The sequence below is a fragment of the Chelon labrosus genome (assembly GCF_963514085.1).
Source record: "Chelon labrosus genome assembly, chromosome: 12".
NCBI lineage: Eukaryota > Metazoa > Chordata > Actinopteri > Mugiliformes > Mugilidae > Chelon > Chelon labrosus.
Genome location: NC_140345.1, coordinates 9179922 through 9203472, shown reverse-complemented (window position 1 = coordinate 9203472; position 23551 = coordinate 9179922). Strand labels below are relative to the sequence as shown.

General features: G+C 42.4%; 4 protein-coding genes across 5 annotated transcripts; 2 read left to right on the top strand and 2 right to left on the bottom strand.

Moving 5' to 3' along the window:
• Positions 1 to 1180: 1180 nt before the first annotated feature.
• Positions 1181 to 4171, top strand: sbk3 (SH3 domain binding kinase family, member 3; the record flags this gene model as incomplete). Its single annotated transcript, XM_084557853.1, has 4 exons — positions 1181 to 1213; positions 1393 to 1540; positions 2050 to 2252; positions 3031 to 4171. The coding sequence occupies 4 exons, from the start codon at positions 1181 to 1183 to the stop codon at positions 3817 to 3819; spliced, it is 1173 nt and encodes a 390-aa protein (XP_084413979.1). The 3' UTR covers positions 3820 to 4171.
• A 4600-nt stretch (positions 4172 to 8771) lies between these two features.
• On the top strand, positions 8772 to 11621 carry mfap5 (microfibril associated protein 5). Its single transcript, XM_084556577.1, has 7 exons — positions 8772 to 8835; positions 9785 to 9859; positions 9971 to 10003; positions 10140 to 10166; positions 10257 to 10344; positions 10909 to 10982; positions 11070 to 11621. Exons 2-7 carry the CDS (start codon positions 9817 to 9819, stop codon positions 11180 to 11182), a joined length of 378 nt encoding a protein of 125 aa, XP_084412703.1. The 5' UTR covers positions 8772 to 8835; positions 9785 to 9816; the 3' UTR covers positions 11183 to 11621.
• Positions 11622 to 11727: 106 nt separating this feature from the next.
• LOC311496661 (adaptin ear-binding coat-associated protein 1-like) lies at positions 11728 to 17549 on the bottom strand. Of its 2 annotated transcripts, none has more exons than XM_084556576.1 (7): positions 17434 to 17549; positions 16540 to 16640; positions 16094 to 16198; positions 15713 to 15794; positions 15509 to 15617; positions 15258 to 15405; positions 11728 to 13275 (listed from the first exon to the last, which is right to left on the bottom strand). In XM_084556576.1, the coding sequence occupies exons 1-7, from the start codon at positions 17532 to 17534 to the stop codon at positions 13163 to 13165; spliced, it is 759 nt and encodes a 252-aa protein (XP_084412702.1). In that variant the 5' UTR covers positions 17535 to 17549; the 3' UTR covers positions 11728 to 13162. The 2 variants fall into 2 exon arrangements, with proteins under 2 accessions (XP_084412702.1, XP_084412701.1); XM_084556575.1 differs by lacking the exon at positions 17434 to 17549 and adding an exon at positions 16836 to 16980.
• A 748-nt stretch (positions 17550 to 18297) lies between these two features.
• Positions 18298 to 21661, bottom strand: aicda (activation-induced cytidine deaminase). Its single transcript, XM_084556659.1, has 4 exons — positions 20898 to 21661; positions 18728 to 19010; positions 18497 to 18612; positions 18298 to 18378 (listed from the first exon to the last, which is right to left on the bottom strand). The coding sequence occupies exons 1-4, from the start codon at positions 21018 to 21020 to the stop codon at positions 18328 to 18330; spliced, it is 573 nt and encodes a 190-aa protein (XP_084412785.1). The 5' UTR covers positions 21021 to 21661; the 3' UTR covers positions 18298 to 18327.
• Between the last annotated feature and the right edge of the window lie 1890 nt (positions 21662 to 23551).

The window sequence follows — 23551 nt, the reverse complement described above, 5'->3', positions numbered from 1 at the left end:
ACTAGTAGCATATGCCAAAAGCCATAAACTAGTTAGGGCTTAAATAATAATCACCTTAGCTTACATTAGGACATGGATGCTCTTGATGCACTAAATCACTTTTCTCACTGTGATAAAATAAGCAATTCTCCAAATGCAAAAAATCATATTAATTTCACGTCTGCATGCGTGGAATGAAAAGGAGCCGAAGAATGTTATAACGTGATAACATGTGTTAACAACCATGTGTACGATCTCCGGCTGAGATTTAAGAAGAAGAATTTAAGACTTGAACATTCTTCCCCCCTGTTAGCAATTCCATGCGGCACATTTAACTCTCGGACATAGACTGTCGTCTCAGAGTGCTGGGGACTTTTTCAAGGTCTAAGGTGTTTTTGGGTTATGTAAATTGAAGCCCACTGGTGTACCAATAGAACATCATTAATCACTGCGCCATTGACAGCCCATCATGAGCTCTCTCTTTAGCTCCGTGCCAAGCAGCTCTCTGAGACAGACGGAAACCTTTAGTCCGAAATTTGGCTGCATGTCAGAGCTGCAGCGTATAGCTAAAATCAATCTGATTTCTAAACTTGAGACATCTTAAATGGCACCATTTGGTCTTATCACATCAAGGACTTATAAATGATGGAAAAGTTCAGTGACTATGATTATTAATCCAAAACCAGAACTATCAAAATATTGATATTACAATAATAACCTACAAAACCGTTTGAAGGGAAAAATCTGTAGTAATTTAGAGTAATTTAAAATGCCCGCTCAGCTCGGTTACACAACTTGTAGAAGGTCAAGACCTTCTACAAGTTGTGTAAACACGTTAACCCCCGTGATCTCTTTATGTTACGTGTTAAGCTGCGTGTCTTAGCTGTTCACGTCCTTCGTAGTTTGGTTTACTATGTGGAGGGAAGATTTACTTCAAAATAAGTCGTCTTGGGTGTGACTTCACCAAACAGAGAATGATGATGGGGACAGAAAGAGTAAATGACAAATGTTCCGAACGCCCTCATGAAAAAGGCCGGACTTCATCCCATCCATAAGTCAATGGAGATCAAACCAGATCGGCAGGAAAAAAATAGCATGACGCAACATGTTCCACTAATTTCTGCCAAATGATTTCTACTGTTGCACAAGTTTCTTCACATCTCAATAGATGCACGCAACATATTTACTGTTGCGAGATTTGATGTTGAGAGGTCTTGTCATTTTGGTGGTTCAGGTAACACGTCAGATTACGCAACCAAAGATTCAGACTTCATCCTGCGAAGTTATCTGTCATTAACATCGACAGGTGTTGGCCACGATGTAGTTCTTATTCCTCGTGACACCGCTGTACCATTCACACTTTGTAAGTATCACGCAATGACAGAACGCGGATTTCTTTGTACGTGTGTCCAGGCTGAAGCGGCTCAGGAACTTGACGAGCTATGTTTCCTGTCAGCGCAGTCCATGTCCAGTCTGAAGGTATCCGAACACTTCCAGGTGGTAAAGCTGCTGGGAGAGGGATCTTATGGAAAGGTCATGCTCGCAGTGCACAGGAAGAGAGGTTAGTACAAGACGCAAAATTAAAGGTCAGAATTGTCTGAGACAGTACATCTCAATTTCAGTCTGCGTGTCAGAGTATGAAGTTTTCATTCAAACTTAGTCCATTTAATTCAAATGTTTAAAGCCCCACCGCCCAATCTGAAATCTTTTAAATGGCTCCTTGGCAGCACATTCATCCCAAGCTTGTGCTTCTTTCTAACTAAGAAACTACACATGTTGTGAAGGATCATCACTGCAGTAATGTGAGACCAGATCCGTCTTTTGATAGTGTTCACTTAACCTTTTGCACGTCTGGTGCTGTAATGAACTGCTTTGGTACATTCTCTGGGATAGAGTTTCTCCAGCTGGAGTGCAGCAGTGAAACAAAGTCGCCCCAAAGGAGAAGTTATATTTGTTCACTGTGTCAATGATAGGCAACCCTCACATTCCACTAATGGTGACAGACTTTTTTTATTGATTTACTCAAGTTGACTGGTAGTGTTCAACGCATTCCATCTTCATTCCTATCAGGAACTCCAATGGCTCTGAAGTTCTTCCCTCGTCAGTCTACATCACTTGCCTCTTTCCTGCGTGAATACAATCTCTCCCTTTCTTACTGCACCCATCCCTCTCTGACACGGGCTCTTGGCATCTTCTTCTCCACACCCTCCTACTATGTCTTTGCCCAGCAGGCTGGTCTATATGGTGACCTCTACAGTGTTATAGTGTCAGAGGTCAGTTTGGCTGATGTGTGGCATGAAACACGATCTTACTATTGGGCCCGCATGTACGTGGGCATGCATTGCTGTGTTTTATAAGCATGAAGAAGCTCTGATTAATGCACGTGTTAAACTGCTGACCCAGAACAAATCTGTCAGAGGGAAAGATGTCTCACATACTGAAGAAAACATGGCGCAGGAGACAGGACGTGTTTGCTTTATGAACTTTCACTGGAAACCACAATCTGTGTGTTTTTGTTGCAAAAACAACACAGCGGTTTCTTTGTGAAAAACAGTTCAGGAAGTTAAACTGATTAATGCAGTTTGAAGCAGTCTGATCGCAGGCTGACATCTACATGATAGACAAATTTGATACATATTTAACGCTGCAAAGGCCCAGGAGGCTTATCGTGTGAGTCTACAGTTCTGCTTTCTCACAGGAAATTTTACTGCTGATCCAGTCCTACTGAGCTCTCATCTCTGTCAGCAAAAACACGGGACGTGCTTGATAACAGTTTCCAGCTCACCTACTTCTGTGTTTGTGACTCTGCCAGTAACACAATAGAGCACTGATAAGATTAATTACGCTGTGTGCTCACTGAATGAAGAGCGAGTACTTGGAGCAAAACAGGGATTTCCAAGAGCGTCACTGATCATGCTGGTGACGCAGGTTTTGGTGTGGCCCTCTTTGTGCCAGTACTACAGTGCTTCAACCAGAATGGCCTAAAATGTTGTAACATCTAAAAAGTTTTCTGATGTCGAGGCAGTACTGATCCAGACCGGTCTCTTTCAGGTTGGGGTGGATGAAGACTGTGTCCAGAGGGTGATGTCTCAACTGAGTGGTGCTGTTACACACCTCCACTCCCTGGGCTTCGTCCACCGTGACATCAAACCTGAGAATATCTTCCTGTGTGACAGCTCCTGTCGTTGGGTCAAACTGGGTGACTTCGGTCTCGCCCGGGCCATCGGCTCCACTGTTCGAGCTGTGTGGTACGAGTCGCCCTTCTGCACACCTGAGGTGGAATGCGCCAAGGAGGCTGAGAAGGAGATCGAAAGGAGGCAGAGCGAGGGGACTGAAGAGGAGATGGAAGACATTTGGGTAACAGTGGAGCCCTGTATTGACAGCTGGGCCCTCGGTGTACTCGTCTACTGCCTTCTAACCGGCTGCTTCCCCTGGGAGGAGAGCACGCATGATGACCGTGGCTACTGCAGATACAAGGAGTGGTTTGACAGTGAAGCTGAAAAGGAGGAGAAAATGAAACATGACCTTGATTGGAGTTGCAATGAGGACAATGACAGTTACACAATCATGAAGAAGAACCACAGAGTCAACCCTCCTCCTTCTCAGTTCGAGGGCCTCAGCCCACTAGTGATGGCTCTCCTCAAAGAGCTGCTCCACCCTCAGCCCAAGCACAGAGGGAGCCCGGAGGAGATCCTGAGCTACCTGGGAGGGCCGTGGCTGATGGAGACGGAGAGAGAGGAGAAGAAGAAAGTAGAGGACGCCGAGAAGGAAGCCAAACAAATAAGAGAGAGAGGAGCAGTAGAAGAAGAGCTGCTCAGGGAAGGAAGAGGGGAGAGATAAGATTCGTTTTTATAAAACTGTTTTATAAGACAGATTTTTCATTAATATGACGTTGTGAATATTTCTGTGTATGATTGTAGATATTACTCCGAATGTATACACTATAAGGTGCTGCATTTTTGATATTTTTATAAATATCCTTCCTGTTAACACTTCCATTGTTCTATATTGCCTATATTTGTGTGTATATAATGAACTAATAAAATTAGAAATCCAAATAACTAGCTGTATTATAATGCCTATGCAATCTGTTTTGAAAATAAAGACGTTAAAGTTAGTTTAATATGTTATGATGTACAGTGCATTAGTTATAGGAGTAAAGAGTTCTAATAAATGTCGTCATGTTGCTGTATATTGATTCGCATATTTGTGAAAATTGTCTTGCTTTATTGTGCACAACCCAGAGTACCTTATATTGTTTTGACATGTTAAACATGTACATTAAATGTGAACTCACAACTTGCCATTGGTTGCCATTTTTTATTTATTTATTTTGTTTTTTACTATGTAACATTATTAATTCTTCAATTGCAATGATTAAATGTTCATCAATACTTGCACACACAAGAGCTATTCATAAGAGAGTAGATAAGTAGACATACGCAAATGACATCTCTGACGTATCCAAGCAACAGGTGCTGCAAAAACACATCTAAAATTGGACTAAACAATATAAGCTGATAGCGATACTAGCCTGATCTTGTTCCAAGTTTGTGTGATACAAACCCCAGGCATACTACCTGGACACGGAGAGAGAATTAATTTAGAGCTAAAATGACCTTGTTATACTGTCCTTGGTTAGCGTCCACTCTGCTTGAGTGATCGACCCGCTGACAATAAAACAAACCACACTTGAAATCGACACATGTTGCAGGCTGGCCTCCGTTCTGTTAGTTGGTGGTGCAGTTGTCCTACATCTGTCAAAGTGGAGAATTACTGCTTGAAAAATCCCCTTTATTCCCGTCACAGTAGGCGTTTATTCCAGATAAAAGCCAGTACTGTGCCAGCACTGACGACCACTCTGTAACACGTTTACCAGTCCTGAGTCACGCTTTGATGTTAACCGCAAGAACTCAGCACAATGAAATCCTCACTTCGCTACAAGTTAGATGTGGCTTTACTTTACTACTCAGTGAACGCACTAATACACCTCGGAAAATTCAGTCACAGCTTTCACATCCCAAGTAGCACACTATCACGCTTTCAATCTGGAGTGGATCCCTGTTGGTAGCAAGCTGCTAATGTGCAGTGTGTGTACGTATGTCAGTTGGGCCTGTGCTAACCCCCTGCTAAGGACCACTCCTGATGGATTTAAAAATAGACCCCAGGCCCATCTATTTACACACCATGCACATCATCACCTCCCTCTGACTATCTGCACTCCGCAGGCCTCCAAAGGCAAAAGTCAGGCTGCCTTGGCGCCCGCAGGCCTGTAACAGCACAATCTGATGGAACACCGTGACCCATCTTGTCCATTAACTCCCTCATCTCTGTTCTCTTTTTATCCCTGGCCCTTGTGCAGATTACTTTTCCCTTTTCCCCACCACACCACTTGAACTTTATCTTTCTCTTTCATCTTTGCTTGTGTGGTCAGATGATCACCCCCTCGCTCTATGGGCCCCTTTGTTCCGAAGTCGCCGCTAACATAAACAAGGAACAGCTTATTGAGCTGTGTTTCATAATGCAGTATGTTTACATTAAAACATACGATAGCTGCTTTAGTAACGGCCATTTGGAGTGCAGTGTTTTCTGGGAAGCAGAGGAACGTGGCTCATATGACACTCAGGTGGGGAATTAAAGGAGGACCACTGCCTGACAAATGGAAACACATGGCAAAGACCACAGAGACAATAGAGTGCCAACGCAAAGATGCTGATCGAGGTGCAAATCTGTTGGAGCTCCAGAAGGACAGATAACAGGGACGATAAAAACAGGAGGAACAAGAACGGGTCGACACGGGGACGGCTGGCACTCGCTGAAATCCAATGTTAGCGAGACACGGCTCAGTTTACTTTAATTCACGTGTGTGCTTCCAAGTCGTGATAGGCCTTTAAACATTTGTGAGGATGAAAGACACGCTTCCTAATATAGAAACTCAAGAAGCTTGGGATTACTGTATTTGTGTAATGTCAGCAAGACTCCTATTTCATGCTACCAGTATTGAATGAAGCACACTTTAGCACAAAAATTCACACATTGTAAGGGTCTGCAGGTTGACACGTTCGCTGTCCTTAAAACATATTCTGGTTTGGTATCTTATTTATCGTTTTACATTTAATTTGTTTCTAGTATAAAAGGAAAATCTTTTCATTTATAAAAGCTGTTTTTGAACATAGCAAGACGGAGAATACAGACAAGAAACAGCTGGAAAACGACATAGGGTATACCTGATATTTAGACAGATATCTGATAAAAGACGTCACCTGCTGTGAGAACGATAGCTGCAAGATACACTGACATAAGAGCCAGACGGATGGCTGCATTGGAGCGAATAAAGAGTTGATATTGCCAAACGTATGAAATGTATCCGTACAAAGAAGCTAAAGGCTTGAGCCACAGCGACCTAATATTTCCCCTGCTCGTCCAACTCTTTCCATCACCTGGCAGCTTGTTAACGTTCAGCTATGTTAATTACTTAAGCAGGTCTGAGAATGATGATGCCGATCAACTGGGAGAACACTGCATTATCACTTTTGCACAGCGAAAAGAACCGATGAGAGAGTCTAGTTGTCTCGCGAAGCACGTGCTAATGGGGAAGCTAATTTGACATTCTGCTGTTTTTTTGTTTTTTTTTTGTGCGTAGGAAACACAGCATTACATCAAACATTGCGCAGCTGTTTGAAATGCAGAGACGGTAAAAGAGAAGCAGAGCGAGGGCAGAGTGTGCTGAGGTGAAAAGGAGGTCGCCGAGAAAGTATGTATTACGGAGCTGGCATGCCTTGTGCAGCGCCGTCCACCTAATAAACAAGTGATGAGATTATCATGTGTTTACTATCTGGCATGTATGCCTTAACCATTCGGTGCTGCTTCCTGGTTCCCTCACCACCTGTGCGCCTTTCCTCCTCTCTCTTCAGTCTTCCCTTGCTTCATCTGTGTCCCTCTGAGCTCCACTTTCCCCTCATGCTGGAAAAGTGTGAGCAGAGTGGCAGGTTGATGTGTTCACGGGACTGATCATCCCTCTTGGCTCGTCTCGTCCTCCCTTTTGCTTACACTGCCTCCATCTGTCAAGCTGTCATCGGTCTCACCCAGTCGACCTTGTTAGGGCCACCCCGCAGGCACTCGCCCTGGAGTCCATGTAGCCCCGTTATGTCAAGGGGATGATGAGTGTCTCCCTCTTGAACTGACCCGGAGTACCATAGGGTGAGAGCCAGGCAGAGTCTTGCCTGTGACTCCAGTGGGATTGTGTAGAAATATTTATATGAGCCAGGTCCCTGGAAGCCAATGTAGAGTCAGGTTTCTCTCCCAAAGCAGCTATAACAGAGCCAAACAAAGGCATCTTTTCAACACAAAGGGCCGCTGAGACCAAGGGTCAGAAACTATGGCTTTGATACTCACTTTCATCTTTACACAGGTTACCACGGTGGATATTTGAAGGACGGCTTATTTGAAACGCTTATCGAGAAGCTGTTGTATGGATGACAAATGTTTAACTGTATACATGCAAAAATAAAAAGATTATTTTTATCTGTTAAATACCAGAAGATGAGTTTGAAATAATTTTTATTACTTCTGCTGGTCTAATAATTTACTCAATAAATTGTCCCAAAAGTAGTAAAACATGCCCATCACAATTTCTTAAAGCACAAGATGACATTTTCAAATAAGCCAAACACATTTTTGCTCAATAAATAACTTTACCTTTTTTAAAAACTGATGAGCTCTACTTTTTCCCCCCCCTCTACAAACTAACATACTAAACTAAAGACACTGTAATAAAAGTAAAAGTAATCGTGTTTTGTGAAATACATCGACTGTGGGGATGAAAAGTGTGTAATACATGCAACTTGTTATTATTGCACAGTAAGCCCAGCCCAAAGTGGCATTTTCTTTGCCTAAAATTATTCATTTCAGTCTGTCTCACATGAAGCGTGACCTTAACTCAACTGACCAACTGCTGGATAACTTTCTATAAAGTCTCTGACTGAAAACTGCAGGGCTGTCAGCTGAGATGAAGGATGGGTTTCTATGTGCATTGCTCCATCTGCTGGGTGTACAATATATTGCCTAGGGCAAGTTTGAGGCCTACCCTTGTGTGTTTTGTCACTTGGTTGTATGGTTTTCAGAATTAATGCAAAACAAATGCAAACACAAAGCAGGAAAAATGGTTTTCAGTCTTGCCTTTGTACACAAGAATGAATCAAGCGGAAATATTGAACCAAAAGGCTTTCTCTCTGTCTCTCTTAGCTATTTAAATTTATTCATAGTTATGTCTCACCCACAGTTATTTACACTGAAAGCTGTTCATTTAGTCTGCTGCAACTGGTGTGTCTGCCTTAGTTTATTTTAATGAACAACTGAAATCGGTGGTGATGAGACACAGCAGGATGTTAGTAACGCATACTGAGCAAAGCTTTAAGCATCATGCAATACAGCCGGAGATGAAATTCATTTTGATTCAGCAGTGAAGAAGTCTGAACATTCAGCCAGAGTCCTGCAACACGTGATGCGGTCCCCTCAGAGCAAGATGGAATTTAAATGGTAGACATGCCAAATATGATTTGATGCAGTTTCTGCTTATTTTATGCAGAGAACTACCTATTAGCTATTCAAGACATTTATGAAAGGATTCTCATTTTCAGTGGTTTGTGATTTAAATACAAGGTATTATTATTAGTTGTTGCCAGCCTGGGCATGAAAAATTGTGGAATGCACAAAAACTATCGTGGGAAGGAGGACAGGGCCAGGAGGAGGAGGAGGAAGAGGAGGAGGAGGAGGGTGCAGGAGAAGGAAGGAGGGGAAAGAAGAGAAGACAAAAGATTCATAAAACTAAAGCAGTTGTGGACGACAGCAAACATTGTGAGTACAAGTTAATTATGCTTCTTTTTCACCTGATTTTTACACATTCTGTAGGGAGTGCACACAGGGTCATCTGCCGATGCAGAATAATTAATTAAAGCATATGTCCTACTGATTTAATGGAAAAACATGATGTGTGAGAGAACGTTTGGCTGGTTAACTGATTCACTTCTGAGCTGATATTATACAGTTATGATGTGCAGTCGGTTTCATGTAGAGTTGAGTAAGGAGTAAAAAACAAGTCACAAACATCAGCAGGGACATGCACCCAGCTAAACCTGAACAATGTGAGTGAGTTTCCAATTTAGTAATTGCACATGTATGACTCTGGGTTCATCCCAGCAGGAGAAAAAAAATGAACTTGGGACAAAAACTGTCATTGGCCAGAGATGATTGTGCAGCAGGGACATGTTCTGTGAAAAGAAAGCTGGGAAAGAATGTGTGACTGCGACAGAGGAGGGGTGGAGGGCTGCTCAAACAGGGCACAAAAAAAAAAACACATTCTTTTGAGAGAACTCACATCTTGGACTCCAAAGTTGCACTGACACATCACAAGAGGAATGATGCAGGGCGGGAGAGGAGAGGAAAGAGGGAAGGGAAGAAGAAAAACATATTTTCAGAGGTGATGTGTTTTTCTTTAGCTGCTCCACTGCTTCTTTATCTAGCTGTTTACAAGCAGTCTAATAAATGCTTGAATGAATAAATGTAGGAAAATGACATCAGCTCTCTTTTATAACGATGACAGCTACGCAAAACATAGCATACCACGCTGCACATGTGTGTTTCCAGCTGAAGCAAAACTTTTAGGAAAACATTACAGTGACAGGGAATGCTGGGAGCATTTATATGGAAGGGCATTAAAGGAAACATAAACGGTAAGAAAAATCATAGTGAGGAAACTGAGCAGTGTGAAATCATCCTGACTCTTTTCCTCTTCGGTTTCCTGCAGCTCGTAAACCTTACCTCTTACAAGTTGAAGGAATGGGCAGCCTCCCAGTGGTCCTGCTCCTCTGCAGTTTCCACGGTAACGCTGCCAAACAGAACACACAAATCGTCGCGTTTAATTATGGTTGAGTCGCTGTGTGTTTGTTTTTATGCTGCAAAACACTCCCCTCATGTGGTTTCTGTTCCACAGCACTCACAGCTGTAGCCCAAACCCAGCAGACCGGTAATGCTCTTCTCCCCATAAGTCCCACTATTGATCAGTTCCACATGACATCTATCTGTCTGTCTGTGAGTCATTGACAAGGCACATCTGTGAGATGTTTTCCCAGTCTGATTGTGTTTTGTCTCCTTGTTTCTAGAGGCAAATGGAGGCAACCTACCAGCAGGTGGGTGAGAGCAGACTGGACATGACCCTCTGTGCTTCATCTCTTCATATTGATCTCTACCATGTCAATAAGTGTCTCCCGTCTCTGCAGAATGTAGGGAGGAGATGTATCCATGCACCAGGATGTACTCGGTCCACCGGCCCATCAAGACGTGTGTCGGTAGTCTTTGTTTCTACAGGTGATCTGCAAAAGTCCTGCTGAAACACAGTTTTTAATTTCTGCCAGCAGAATTACTCACTTTTATGAGTGAGCTGTAAAGGCCACGCTCACATAACCCATGGCTGTTTCTTCTAGCGTTCTTCAAAGATCAACTGTGACAGAAGAATCAGATCATAATAGTAAATAAATCCTTAAGAAATGTGGCATTTCTCTATCACACTGTTAAAAATAACTCCATTACATGCAAAAGCAAAGTTGCATGAAAGTCTGAGCATATTAGTATGAATGTGTAAGAAGTGCAAGTATTATTAAACTTAGTTTTGCAGATAATATTTGTGTTTTACTGTTTTATACTAGGTCAGTGTTACAGATGCATAAATGTGTGTGCAGAAAAATTAAAATACAATAACTGCAAGTACTTCAACTTCAAACTGTAGTTATGTACTTGTGCTAATGTACTTTGCTGCATTCAGCTGGCAAATCTTGATCCTCTAAGGTTTTGATAAATGAGATGCCTGTCAGACTGTATCAGTGCGACTCTACAACTCATAATGTTCCATGTTTTGTCCCGTTGCCGACACAGCCTCCCTCGCGTCTACGTGATCAACAACGAGATCTGTGTGAGGACGGTGTGCCAACAGGATGAGTACCTGAAAGGTGAAACATCCTACACGTAAAACCAGCACTCAGATGTTATGGCGTATGATCACACGTTTGAAGAAATCTGTCTTTTGCACGCTGCAGCTGAACTGTGTCGAGAGTTGTCCGGGTGGCCCCGACGTGTTCAGAGGTCATCTAATAAGAAACCCTGCCGCAGTCGCCGTAGCAACCCCAAAACCTGGGCAAACAAGGCCTGATGTTGTCTAAACTGGTGACCACCAGCGAGGATGGTGCCCCCCCTTAGAGACACAACCCCGGGGTGTTGTCATAAAAACAGCCCATAACACCGTAAATTCACTGCTCAACACCTGCAGGGGTCTGTCTTTCTCTCTCCTTTCACACATACACACAAGTATCACATGAGTCATATGTATTAGTCTTGAAATTGTGCGTGAATATTGAAGGTGTGCTCATTTCATCTGTGTATCGTTGGACACAGATCATGTTTTCCATGGTTTACGATGCATTTAAGGTACTGTAGTAATGGGCCTATAGCAGCACTGAGTCATTTGATTGTAAAAGAAAAAATATATAGAAAAGACAGACACACTCAGTTTTGGATTGTAAGGTACTCATTGACAATCCAGTATAACGTGCACTATTCTATTCAATAAAACATAACTGAATTTGTTCATTTATCGATTTCCTTTTCACTCATTTCAAAAAGAAAACCAAAACAAATGCCTCTGGTCATTAAGTGATTTCTTTATATTTTTCTTTGCATATTCATTTCCATACACACTTACAGTTTGAATGACAAGTAACATTTGGGAGAAATGCATATAATTTGAACAATAAACAAACATAGACAAACATTGTTAGGGCTTCACACAAACAACAATGCGTTCCAGTCAACACCCATCATCACGCCACTCGCCACTGCACACCTGTCACGACACATGTGCGTGTGATATCAATGTAACACAATCCACCTCTTGCTACATAACAACATCACAACGCATCAAACATAAACTAGCTTGGTCCCACATCGCATTGGTCTCCATTAGAATATCATTAACAACAACACATCTCGATGTGGAATAGAAGTTCACAGTTAAATTCATTTGTACAGTACAACATGCTGTGGTTGATCACCATTCTCATACTGAATTAAGAAAACGAAGCTTTCCTCAGACTGACGGAGCAGCGCAGAAACACAGACCTATTCATTGAGGAGGAGAGAGAGGTTGTGACCTACATGACTCACCAGTTAGCTTTAACAGCTGCGTTGAGTGCAGATGACATAACATAGACTAAATCATCTCTGTTTCCCCTTGAGCCAGAGATAAAAGCACTTATGCCTCTCTTTCTTTTACCGACACTCTTCCGTCCAACATTCCTTCTTCCATGTATCTTGATTTACAGTTAAAACAATGTACACAACTCTCGTGACCCATCCCCAGTGGAATATTTTCAACAGCTGCAGAGCCACAGGAGCTGACTAGAGAGTGCTAGAGCGTCACTCCTCTGTAAATCAGCTACGGACTGACAGGACTCTTTCAAGTAAAACCATTTTGTGGTAAACTTTGCAATAATCTAAGTTTAATATGTGACAGTCCCTGCGTTAAATGCAGACTTCATGAATTACTAACTACATAGACAGACTCGACTGTCAGTCAGTGCATATAGTCAGTCCCCCAGCTGGAGACTTGGAGGAAAATAAGCTACAATACATTAAGGTGACAACACCAATGACAATAATTACAAACCACTGACAATATATATATACATTTAAAATAAATATTCTCTGTACATAAAGTTCATTCATTAATATATTTGATTAGATTTCAACTCTAGATGTTGAAGAGATGATTATACCTCCATTGATATTATTCTTAAGTATAATCTACAATAAAAATGAGCAAATAAAACTTTGTATGGAGGAGGAAAAGGGTTGAGTTTAAACAGAGTGAAAGTGGAGGGTAGAGAGGACAGAGGTCTAATGAGTAGGCGGAGATGGTCTGTATGTCTAAATGTCTCAGCTTAAGACTGTGCTGTAAGTTCAGAAAACAAAACTCATGAGGAATTCAGCTTAAATGAAACTAACTTGCACAGGGGGTTACCCTGCTTGGCAGGGAGAGAAACAGGACCCCATAACGGGGAAAGCAAACTCGCAAAAAGTGCTGCAAAAAATTTACAGAGAGGAAACAGGGAGAACAAAGAAAATGAAGCTCTCTTCACTTCGGGGACACAGAGTCAAAGTCTCCCCACAGGTCAGAGCTAGCTGTGGTTGTGGGGTTGGCTGGAGCCACTGAGTTGGAGTTACTGGAGTCCAGATCTAGTAAACAACCTGGAGGTTAGAAACAAAACAAGTGAGAACTACACCTCTGAGAGCATAACAAACAATATACTGAAAGTGACTATTTGTTTCTAATCAGCCAATAAACTTATTTGAAATTAAAAGTTATTATTGCAAATTCAATACACAGTTACAAAACACAGTTACAAGAAATATCTTTCAGTAGTTTTCACTGACACTGTTGCTTGGGAACTGTATTTTGCTAAACGTTTTCAATTTTATGTGCTGAACTTTTCAGATGCCACATCTGAAACTTTTGTCACCACCCAAACACAACGGAGATGGATGGAACATGTAATTAAGTATAGAAATGTAACAGCTCAAAGCAGTGAGTCTTTCCATCAAGTTTCTCCTGGTTAAACCACTACGTGTATTATTAAAGGCTGTTAACAGTTGTTGCAGAATACTTCAAATGTCATTCAACACACTGACGACCACATCTAAATTTCAGTTATGCTCCACTGTATTCAATGGTGGAAGAAATCTCTGTAATGGCAAAGATTCCTCTAGGAGTACTTAAAAAACAAGGACTTTTAAGAAATGTGGTTTTCATACTGAAACTGTCTTTTCTACAGGCATGGAGCAACAATATTTTTAAAGTGAAATATTTTTAAGGGAAAATTCCAGTGCTTTACTCCATTCAGTATTTTATTTGCCACAGTTTGGTGGGTTTTCCTGTAGGTCAGCATAACACTGCACTCACCACCTCCCTTGTAAAGACAGCGGATAGAAGTGTTTCCCTGGAAACACACACCAACGGGGACAATAAAATACAAACTTTGAATAACGAAATAGCTTTTCTCTGATTCATACAAACCCTTTCTATGAACTTTCATTGTGTATGACTTCTAGGGAGCCATACCCATGTTGCATTTAATTTCCCACTGTAAATTAAACAGCTGCTCCATCTAGAATGACGTAGAAGTAAAGCAGCCAGCAGTGGATTATTGAGATAATAATGTTTGGTGTTTCCCTTCATTTATTCTGTATTCCCAAAAAAGGGATTTACACTGCTAAAACTGGACTGAACAGTTTCCAGAAGATCAGATATACAGGCAGTAAGTGAATATTTTGTCCTCAAATTAATGTGTTGGAAGCAGGAAAATGGGCAAGTGAAAGGATTCGATTCATTCTGACTGGGGCCATATTATGATGTCAGACTGGGTCAGAGGATCACCAAAACTACAGCTCTTGTGGAGTGTTCCCAGTCTGCAGTGGTCAGTATCTATCAAAAGTGGTGGAAAAACAGTAAACCGGCACTGGGGTCATGGACGGCCAAGACTCACTGGGGAGTGAAGGCTGGCCCGTTTGGTTGGATCGAACAGATGAGCTACTGTTGCTCAAAGTGCTGAAAAAGTTCATGTCAGTTCTGATAGAAAGGAGTCAGAACATGCAGTGCATCACAATTTGTTTTGATGGGGCTGCGTAGCCGCAGACCAGTCATGGTCATGTTCCCATGCTGACCCCTGTCCACTGCTGAAAGATAAAAACAATGGGCTCATGACGATCCAAACTAAAACACTGAGCAATGGAAGAATGTGGCCTGATCTGATGAATCACGGTTTCTTTTGCATCATATGGATGGTTGAGTGCCAGTGTGTTGCTTATCTGGGAAACATACGGCAACAGGATGGAAAAAAACAATCCCTTGCCATTGCCATGGGGATGTGCTTGGCCCTGCCACAGTGTTCATGTGGTGGCACGTATCAAAGAAACATCCACATAGATGCCAGGACCCAGGATTCCCAGAAGAACATTACATCATAATGAGATAATCAATGTTACTCACTTTGCAAGAGATGTGTTTAATGTTGCGGCTGATCAGTGTATGTTGGTCAAAACAACAACTTTCAACAACAACTTTTTGTTAATGGAAATGTTATTTGGGGAAAACATATGACTGTATTCTAACTGTATTCAGTTGGGCAACATCTCCAACTTTCCATTCTGATTACAGGATTACAGTTACCTACCGGTGTCACTTCCTCCTGCTGATGGTTGTGTGTTATGATTGGTAGACCTGGATGAAGGGGGTGGGGCTAGCTTGCCACCAGGGGGAGGTGGAAGGAGCCCAAAGCCACCTGAACTCTGCGGACGAGACCTGTCCTTCTTCTTTGATTGCTAGATAGAGAATAAATGGAAGAAAGAAAACTGTCTAAGAGCGAGATGATGCTTGATTTTAGACTCAAAGTTAAACCACAAATATACACAAAGATAAGGTTACCCCAATATTAAGAGTAATGGTCTGTCCTTCTTTGAAGCCCAGGTCGAGTTTAGGAGTGGTGTCTGGAGCCTGAGCCTGTTCGGTGAATTCCTTTTCTTGTTTAACCCACCTGGGGAAGACAACAGTTGACAAGAAATACTACAATAAATCATTCAACTCTGATTTTGGTTATGATTCTTAACAAACTATAGAGCAGCTGCATACTTAAAGTGGTCCTGAAGAGCAACATTGAAGTCAAAGGCATCGCCTCTGTCTCCAAACCCAATGCCTATGAACGCACTGCGGCCTTTGAGAGAAATAAACACAACAAATAATGATTAGAACAGTACAAAAAAGTGTTTTAAAAAGGCAACTGTTGCCTTTTTAAAACACTTTTTTTGGATATACCATGACCTGGATGACTGAGAACCTTCACAGACAGTACACACGTGAAAACACTGAATCTATGACTAATTTGTTCGATGTGCTGTATAGAAAATGCAGCTCTATGATCATTTATATGCATTCCGTACAAACATGTTATCCTGTAATTTATGAGCACCATTTGCAAAACATTTATGGCTCAGCTATAAACAGTTTACCCACCGTTGTCATCCTGAATGCGGAGGACGAAGTAACGGCTTGAGTCACTGACTGTTTCCACTGTGATGCCGGGGTACTCTTCCACTGGTGCTTGGGCAAACAGCTCCCCTGTAGGTTAGAGCAAAAGAAATATGTTCAATAAAAAGCCAAAACTCAACTAACAAACCTTCACACTGATGCTTTTCTAAGTAAACAAGAGAGCAGAGTGATTTAAAGTCCACATATCTCATTACAAGGGCAACTAAAATGCGTGTTTTGAAGAACACAAGCACTCTGATTTCCTCAAATGCACTGATACATAAACACACTCGCTTTGGCGCATGCTGGGTCACCTTGGAATAGATGAGTAAGAGAGAGCGAGGAGGCGAGCAGGAGACTATACAGTGAAATGATTTACAGCAGCGCCAATAAACAAAACAATACCGCTGTCCAGTCTGCTTCTCTCTCACCAGAGATTTTGTCTTCCAATTTCACGTAGGCCACTTTGCCCCGGGCTGTCACACGCATGCGCCCGCTCCAGTCAGGAGCATCCAGCTTCCAATCAGCAGCCCTGGGACATACACACAAGCACATACAGGTAGGTATAGACAAATAACTGATAGCAGGTCATTGAGATGGATGCAGACAGAGGAAAGTTACTGTTATGATTCGTCCCACTCAAAACACATTCATTTTCTACGTGAGCGAAACGTGACCAAGACATCAGACAGACATTTAGGCTAAAATATTACATCACCATCCTTACTCACTATACATCTGGTCACTGGTTAACCAATCCTGTGTCTCATGGGACTGTATGCTACTGTTTGGCTGCTGTAGTGTCCAGTCAGAAGCAGCTGCGGCAGGTCAGGCTGAAGGACCAACCAATGAAATATGGAGTAAACAATCCAATGACACTGTAACTTATAGGCATAATAATAATAGACCAGTGTCCTACACTCGGAGCATCATACCCTGCTGAAGTGTCCTTGAGTTAGCCTTCTCACAGTAGCTAGCCCTTCCTATATATATGTATATATATATCCTCCAGCCTCTGACGGTGTTGGAGGATATATACAAACGGACGCTGTAGCTCGTGCAGCTTGGTCCCTGTTCCATGGGCTAACAAACTAATACAACCGTTATCTTACGTTTTTTTCCCCTCTTATGACCTTGTAAATACACAATAAAATCAACCAGCACACCAGCTACCGCCGCCGTTACGTGAGGCTGCGTGACTAGGGGATGAGCTCGGTCGGTCGGTAGGTAGGTATGCATGTCGGTAGGTAGGTTGGTCGCTGATGCTGCTAACGGCTGCAGCTCGCGGATGCTGGGCCAGGAAGCTGGCCGCCTCCCCCTCTCACCTGATAGCCCGGTTTGATGCCCTCGGAGGGATTCGGTAAACGTTGACTTCGGGTTTCACACAGAGGACCGACTCGTACTCTAACTGACCCTCGGTCGCCATCTTGACTTTTACTAAGTCGGAGTACGCCGGTGGTGGTGACGGTGACGATGAGTGGTGTGTCGGTGCGGCGTTAACGGCAGCGTGACCGTAATAGACAGTGTATTTGCGCACTACCGAGCGGCTACGCGACGCTGCTTCCGTTCTAATGCGGTAATTTAACTTTATTGGATCACGTAGTTTATGCTGGTGCAGTTGAACTCTATTGAATTAAACATGTTTTTCTGTTATTTACCTCAACCCACTGACAACATGAGGTCGTCAAAATAATAGGAACACGTGTCAGTACAACACAATACAATCAGGCAGTACTACAAACCACAATGAAAACAGTTGAATCAACAGCTCTCAGTGTTATTTTAAACAAATACTGCATACAATAACTCCCCTAAAGCTACAATTTAGTGCATGAATATTATATTAGAATGGATTTCGTTTTACTGTACCTATAGTAATTGTTTTGTATTAGCATTAGCATTTAACATTTTATTACTGGGTACCCCATTCATTGGCAGCACTGTAAGTCTATAGCATAATAACACACAACAATATCTCATTGTTTATATTTTTTATTTCACATGTTGCCACAGAAACAGCAAGCAGCCTATCTAACATTGCAAGCCTTGCCACAAATTTAAAGCTATTTGCTCTCAGTTTTTTCTCATTCTCAGTTTAGCAGTTGTAGTGAGTGTCCAACACTGACATGTCTTTTTTTTTTAAAGTTTTTATTTAATTTTTTTGTCTTTTTACCTAATTATAGTTATAATGCTAACACTAAGGGGGTCACCGGTATGTTTCATAGTCCTAGAAGCTTGAAGGCGTCTCTTAAGTCTTCGGTATCACACGGCTGAGAGAGAAAAAAGAAACACAAAGGACATCGTTATGGTTATTTTAAACGTCCAGTGACATCTGACAGACCTCACCCTGCCTGGTAGAAGAAACATGTTATGTATTGATCTTTATACCTGGAGGATGCGGTTGAGTTTTCTGGACAGACGAACAGAGTTTTGTTGCAGCTCATCCCAGGGCTTGAATTTGCTTTGATTACGAGCCACGAATGTCTGCCAGCAATAGAAGTAGTCTGAAGAGAATGTACAAAACAATTATGATAAGGAAAACAATAGATTTTAAGGTGAACTTGTGCCTGCCTCTGTAATGCACAAATACGCATCTGCTACACACAGTTATCACTGCACCTTTGTAACTCATGACTGTGATGTGCACGCCAGCTTTTTTCAGCAATCGTAGACCTTCTCTTTCTCGGCTGTCCTCCAAGTCACAGAAGTAAAGGCGGGAGACGAATATCCTGAGGCGAAGGTTGGGCGTCTGGCTGAGGAACTGGGCCAGTGTGACAGAGCAGTTGGCACAGGGAGACCAGGAGCAGAACCAGGTGATGGAGTAGCTTTGCCTCCTCTCTCCAGTAACTCCGTACCCCCACAGACCAGGGCACAAGGATCCCAGATAGCGCAGGAACAGCAACTACAGTAGAATAGGCGAACAGAGAATATAAGAGGACATAGATATAAGTGACAAATTAAAGCCAACATATAGGGTCTTAGAAAGGCTTTGGGTCACCATGTGCTGATAAACCAGCTTCATTGTGCTTTAGCATTGATTCTACTCTAGTCCGTCGTTTGTCCAACATCTCCTTCTAGGTGTTCAATTCAGCTGAGTATTGTTTTTGTGATTTTAAACACCAAAGAATTATGTTGCACATGGTTTTCATTGTTAAAATCACTCAGTGAACCCCTGTGCCCAGTGGATGGGGGCATTGTCATCTTGGAAGAGAACCCTTCTTTACATAGGAGTGTTTCATCATAGGTTAAAGATGTTGACTCAGAGCAATTCTGTGTTGATTTCCAATTACTCTTCTCACGGAATAAGTAGACCCACGCCAAGCCAGCAAAGTGCCTACAAATCATAGCAGAGACCCCTGGATCCTCTCACTGAAGCAGTCAAGTATTCAGGCTTGTACTGTTCTGTTCTCTTAGTGTACACGTGCACTCAGCCACTTGTTAGAATATGATGAAGCATGACTCATCTGACCATATCACTTTTTTCTACGCCTCTCTAGACCAGCATAGATGATTTTTACCCCACTGAACTGTACAATACACTGCCGAGCCAAAAAAAAAGTCGCCACCTGGATTTCACTAAGCAAATAGATACAGTACAAGCCCCCTGTTGAATAATTACTGCAGAGCAGAGAAAACATCTAAGGAGATTGTAGAAACTACTAAAATTGGGTTAAGAACTGTCCAACGCATTATTAAAAGCTGGAAGGATAGTGGGGAACCAGCCAGCAGAGTAAGATGAGAGGCAGATGAAGTGATGCACCCATCATGCCTAGTGCCTACTGTACAAGCCTGTGGGGACAGTGCTATGATCTGGGGTTGCTGCAGTTGCTCAGGTCTAGGTTCAGCAACATTATGTGTCCAAAGAATGAGGTCAGCTGACTACGTGAATATACTGAATGACCAGGTTATTCCATCAATGGATTTTTTTCTTCCCTGATGTTCACGGGCATATTCCAAGATGACAATGCCAGGATTCATGGGGCTCAAATTGTGAAAGAGTGGTTCAGGGAGCATGAGACATCATTTTCACACATGGATTGGCCACCACAGAGTCCAGACCTTAACCTCACTGAAAATCTTTGGGATGTGCTGGAGAAGGCTTTGTGCAGTGGTCAGACTCTCCCATCATCAATACAAGATCTTGGTGAAAAATGAATGCAACACTGGACAGAAATAAATCTGGTGACATTAGAAGAAGCTTATCAAACAGTTTCACAGCAATGCCACTTGCTGTGATCAAAGCTGGTGATGCAACAAAATATTAGTGTGTGTGACCTTTTTTTTTGGCCAGGTACTGTATTCACTGGTGTTTTTGAAGGGCTATGCATTTCCACCCTGCTATAACATCCCTCTCTATGTGAGTGTTGACACACTGCTTGTTGGTAAAGATCAAGTCCTACACTGATAGTCTCCTGAGGAATGGTTGCTCTTCTGTTTTTCCACACATATCACACAAATACATGAACATCACATCCATCTCATGTCGATTTCAATGTCCAGTCGTATTTGCTGATGTCTTTCCTATAGAAATATATGCAGATTTAGTCACTGCCCCTATTGAAAGACTAGCAAGTCGAGCGGTCATAATAAAATGGGCTAATTTTTTTTACACATCACACAGTATGATTTGAAATAAATGGCATAATTGTACCATTTAGTGCTCTTCTCGGAAGCATCTGAACTTGGTGTGTTTCTCCACTTATTTCTCCAGCTTTTCCCTTTAACTTGTGACCCGTCTGTATCGTCATTATTTCTCTTATTTTACTCCATCTTCTCCCACCTTACTTACCTCTACATGGCAGCCACTGCGATTGCGTAGATGTCCAAAGTCAAATGACAAGGAATCTGGCCCCACCCGCTTTTTCACCACAAAGCAGAGGTATGTCTCGTGCCGACCCCTTGCCCAGCGCATATTCTTGTAATGAAAGATGAACTTTTTTCTGGGCAAAAGCACACTGCAACAAATAGACAAAAGGTGTCCTTTTCATTAGCTACTGACTGATGAAGGTGTGGCAAGAAGGACAAAAAAGAATGCATATGGATTAAAGGTTATTATTTTGATGCTTTAAGATTAAGTCCAAAAATAATAGTGCCAAAGGTGTCGGTGACAAATAATCTCAGTAATAAGCACTATAAACAGTCAGTATGGCAGTAAATATCTGACACAGAGGGGTTCTGAGGAGACGCGTTAAATCACCTTTCTCACGTATCACTGTTCAGATGACTCATTTGTCAGCTCATGTTTTAAAACGATAAGTGAGGACAAGACATGCATGTAAAACCTGTGGTTAGCCAAACATGGTTGATGGACAGTCAGAAAGCGGCTAGCATTCACTAACAAACCTTTCACTCACTCTCAGTTTCAGAACTTTTTGTGAAACTAGTACAGTTGTTCATCAGTTATTAATTCTGAAACCTCGATATCGATCACGCATATAGTGTCACAGTCATTAACAAATTTCCATTCCATCTTATATTACTATCAAAGTGTGGCGGTGTGGTAAGAGAATTAGAAAAAGCTTCCTGTTTTTTTTTTCATTCATTATTTTACAAGTGTACTATGCACAATTTGTTACACAGAAAGATAAATGTAAGATATAAATTGAATTTGTCCATTTCGCTCACCTGTCTAGCTTTGTAATCATTTCAAAAGACCCGCTTTGCTTTGTCACCCGTCGAGCGTGGGTATTAAATGGAGGTAAATGAGAAAGAGTGAAAGTGTGTGTGTGTGTGTGTGTGTGTGTGTGTGTGGTGTGTGTGTGTACGTTGGGGGGTTGTAAAGGAGGGAACTGAGAATATATACCTCTAAACATAAACATCCTGCACACAACAGAGGCAGCTTCTGGTTGGACAGAAAGATTTTTCAAAGTAAGTTTGGAGGGCGTGATGCAAAAGAGATGGTTGGATTACATTGTCTTGCTGCAGATCAGTTTAAGATAAATGGATTACTCAGCAGGCAAACGTTTTAGTTTTTTTCTTTTTCTTTTTAAATGCTTCATGGCTTTTATGTGTCCTTTTAAAAGGAATGACATTAGTCCACAGAATGATTAAAGTGCAACTCTTCCTTTGGTAGTCGACAATAAAATACTTTAATTGGATGGGCAGATTACACAACACAGATTTTACAAAATAATCTGAGTAACCACACATGAGAGGACGGTTTGACGTGATTTGCAACATTTGGTGTTTTTAACAGATGGCAGTAAGCTGAGCCAACTGGCTGGAACTTTCCAGACACTTAAGACTCACCCAGTCACTGGCCTCTCCACTTTGGTTTTCCCAGATCGTTAAGTAAAAACTTCCAGATACGTTTTCACCTTCATCTACGTTGAGACTGCTACTAACCCCTCCTGCTATTTACCTTCAAACCATGATAGTCCCCCACCTCCTCTGGGCCCCTAGATTTGGTGGAACTATAGGCGTTCCCAGACTTCTGAGGGCCTTACTTTGTCTTCTGATCTGGGTTTTCCCAAACTGTGTCAGGCTGAGAGCAGAACTGTAATCGACCTCCCTCACCCTACGTGTCTGCTAGACTGGCCGGGCAGCTGACCGACCACAGTTTGTGGATAAATCTCACTCATAAGCCTTTGAACCATCAGATGCTGTCATCACTCGGTGCCAAATCAGGATGTGTATTATTTTGCTCTCTGCTCTGTCTGCTTTAGCTCTGGCACAGTCTGCTCACTCAGTGGCACTGCAAGCAGGCATCCTGCTTTCCCATGACTCCCCTCACCCTCTCATGCACTCTGTGGTTTGGGGAATTCACCGTTTCCCAGGGTAGCTGTTTTTGGAGCTCATCTGTGTGCGTACGTGTGCATGTGTGTGTGTGTCAGCCATCTGCATGAGCATGTCATTAACACAGTCTATATGTTGTACATCATCTGGAACGAATTTATCTAATTTATCCTATGATTGTGTGGTGCCCCGAAAAGTTAGAATGATTCATGTGTGTGTGTGTGTGTCTGCATGCTCTGAGCAACCTCACATCATATTGCATTACTCTGACAGTGCAATAAGCCTAATGTCTCCGCACATTTGATCCCGTGTGCATGCGTCTTTTCTTGTCTTCAAGACGCTGATCATATGCCAAGCTATATGTAACCACTTCCCACCCAGCTCTCTGGGTTTGACCACAGTTGACCAAGGTCATGGCACAGTCACACGTGGACGCTCACATGCACTACCAATCCTCTCACGTACTGCGTACGTATGTGTGTGTGTCCACGCTAGAGTAGTACAGTATGGTGCATTTAACCCATAGTGAGAGGCAGAAGCCGGGTGTAAGAAATGCCAAGTCATATTTTCCGAAACCCACCCGCCCACACCCAGCACGCGCGCACACACACTCACACACAGCCATACCGTGCAGACGCATACGACCACAGTCACAAACAGACTTTCTTTCCAGTGTGTGAACTCACATCTGTTTCCTGACAACAATAA

Bases quoted from the DNA above. Each gene is read 5' to 3' on its own strand.
- aicda (XM_084556659.1), bottom strand. From the start codon at position 21,020: ATGCGCTGGGCAAGGGGTCGGCACGAGACATACCTCTGCTTTGTGGTG. The intron at 19,011-20,897 runs GTAAGTAAGGTG...ATTCTACTGTAG, and splicing joins GCAGTGGCTGCCATGTAGAG to TTGCTGTTCCTGCGCTATCT. The intron at 18,379-18,496 runs GTATAAAGATCA...TTTCTCTCTCAG, and splicing joins AACTCAACCGCATCCTCCAG to CCGTGTGATACCGAAGACTT.
- mfap5 (XM_084556577.1), top strand. From the start codon at position 9,817: ATGGGCAGCCTCCCAGTGGTCCTGCTCCTCTGCAGTTTCCACG. The intron at 10,167-10,256 runs GTGGGTGAGAGC...CCGTCTCTGCAG, and splicing joins TGGAGGCAACCTACCAGCAG to AATGTAGGGAGGAGATGTAT. The intron at 10,345-10,908 runs GTGATCTGCAAA...TTGCCGACACAG, and splicing joins GGTAGTCTTTGTTTCTACAG to CCTCCCTCGCGTCTACGTGA.
- LOC311496661 (XM_084556576.1), bottom strand. From the start codon at position 17,534: ATGGCGACCGAGGGTCAGTTAGAGTACGAGTCGGTCCTCTGTGTGAAA. The intron at 15,795-16,093 runs GTGGGTAAACTG...TTTCTCTCAAAG, and splicing joins CCGCATTCAGGATGACAACG to GCCGCAGTGCGTTCATAGGC. The intron at 15,406-15,508 runs GTAACCTTATCT...TTCTCTATCTAG, and splicing joins CCATTACTCTTAATATTGGG to CAATCAAAGAAGAAGGACAG.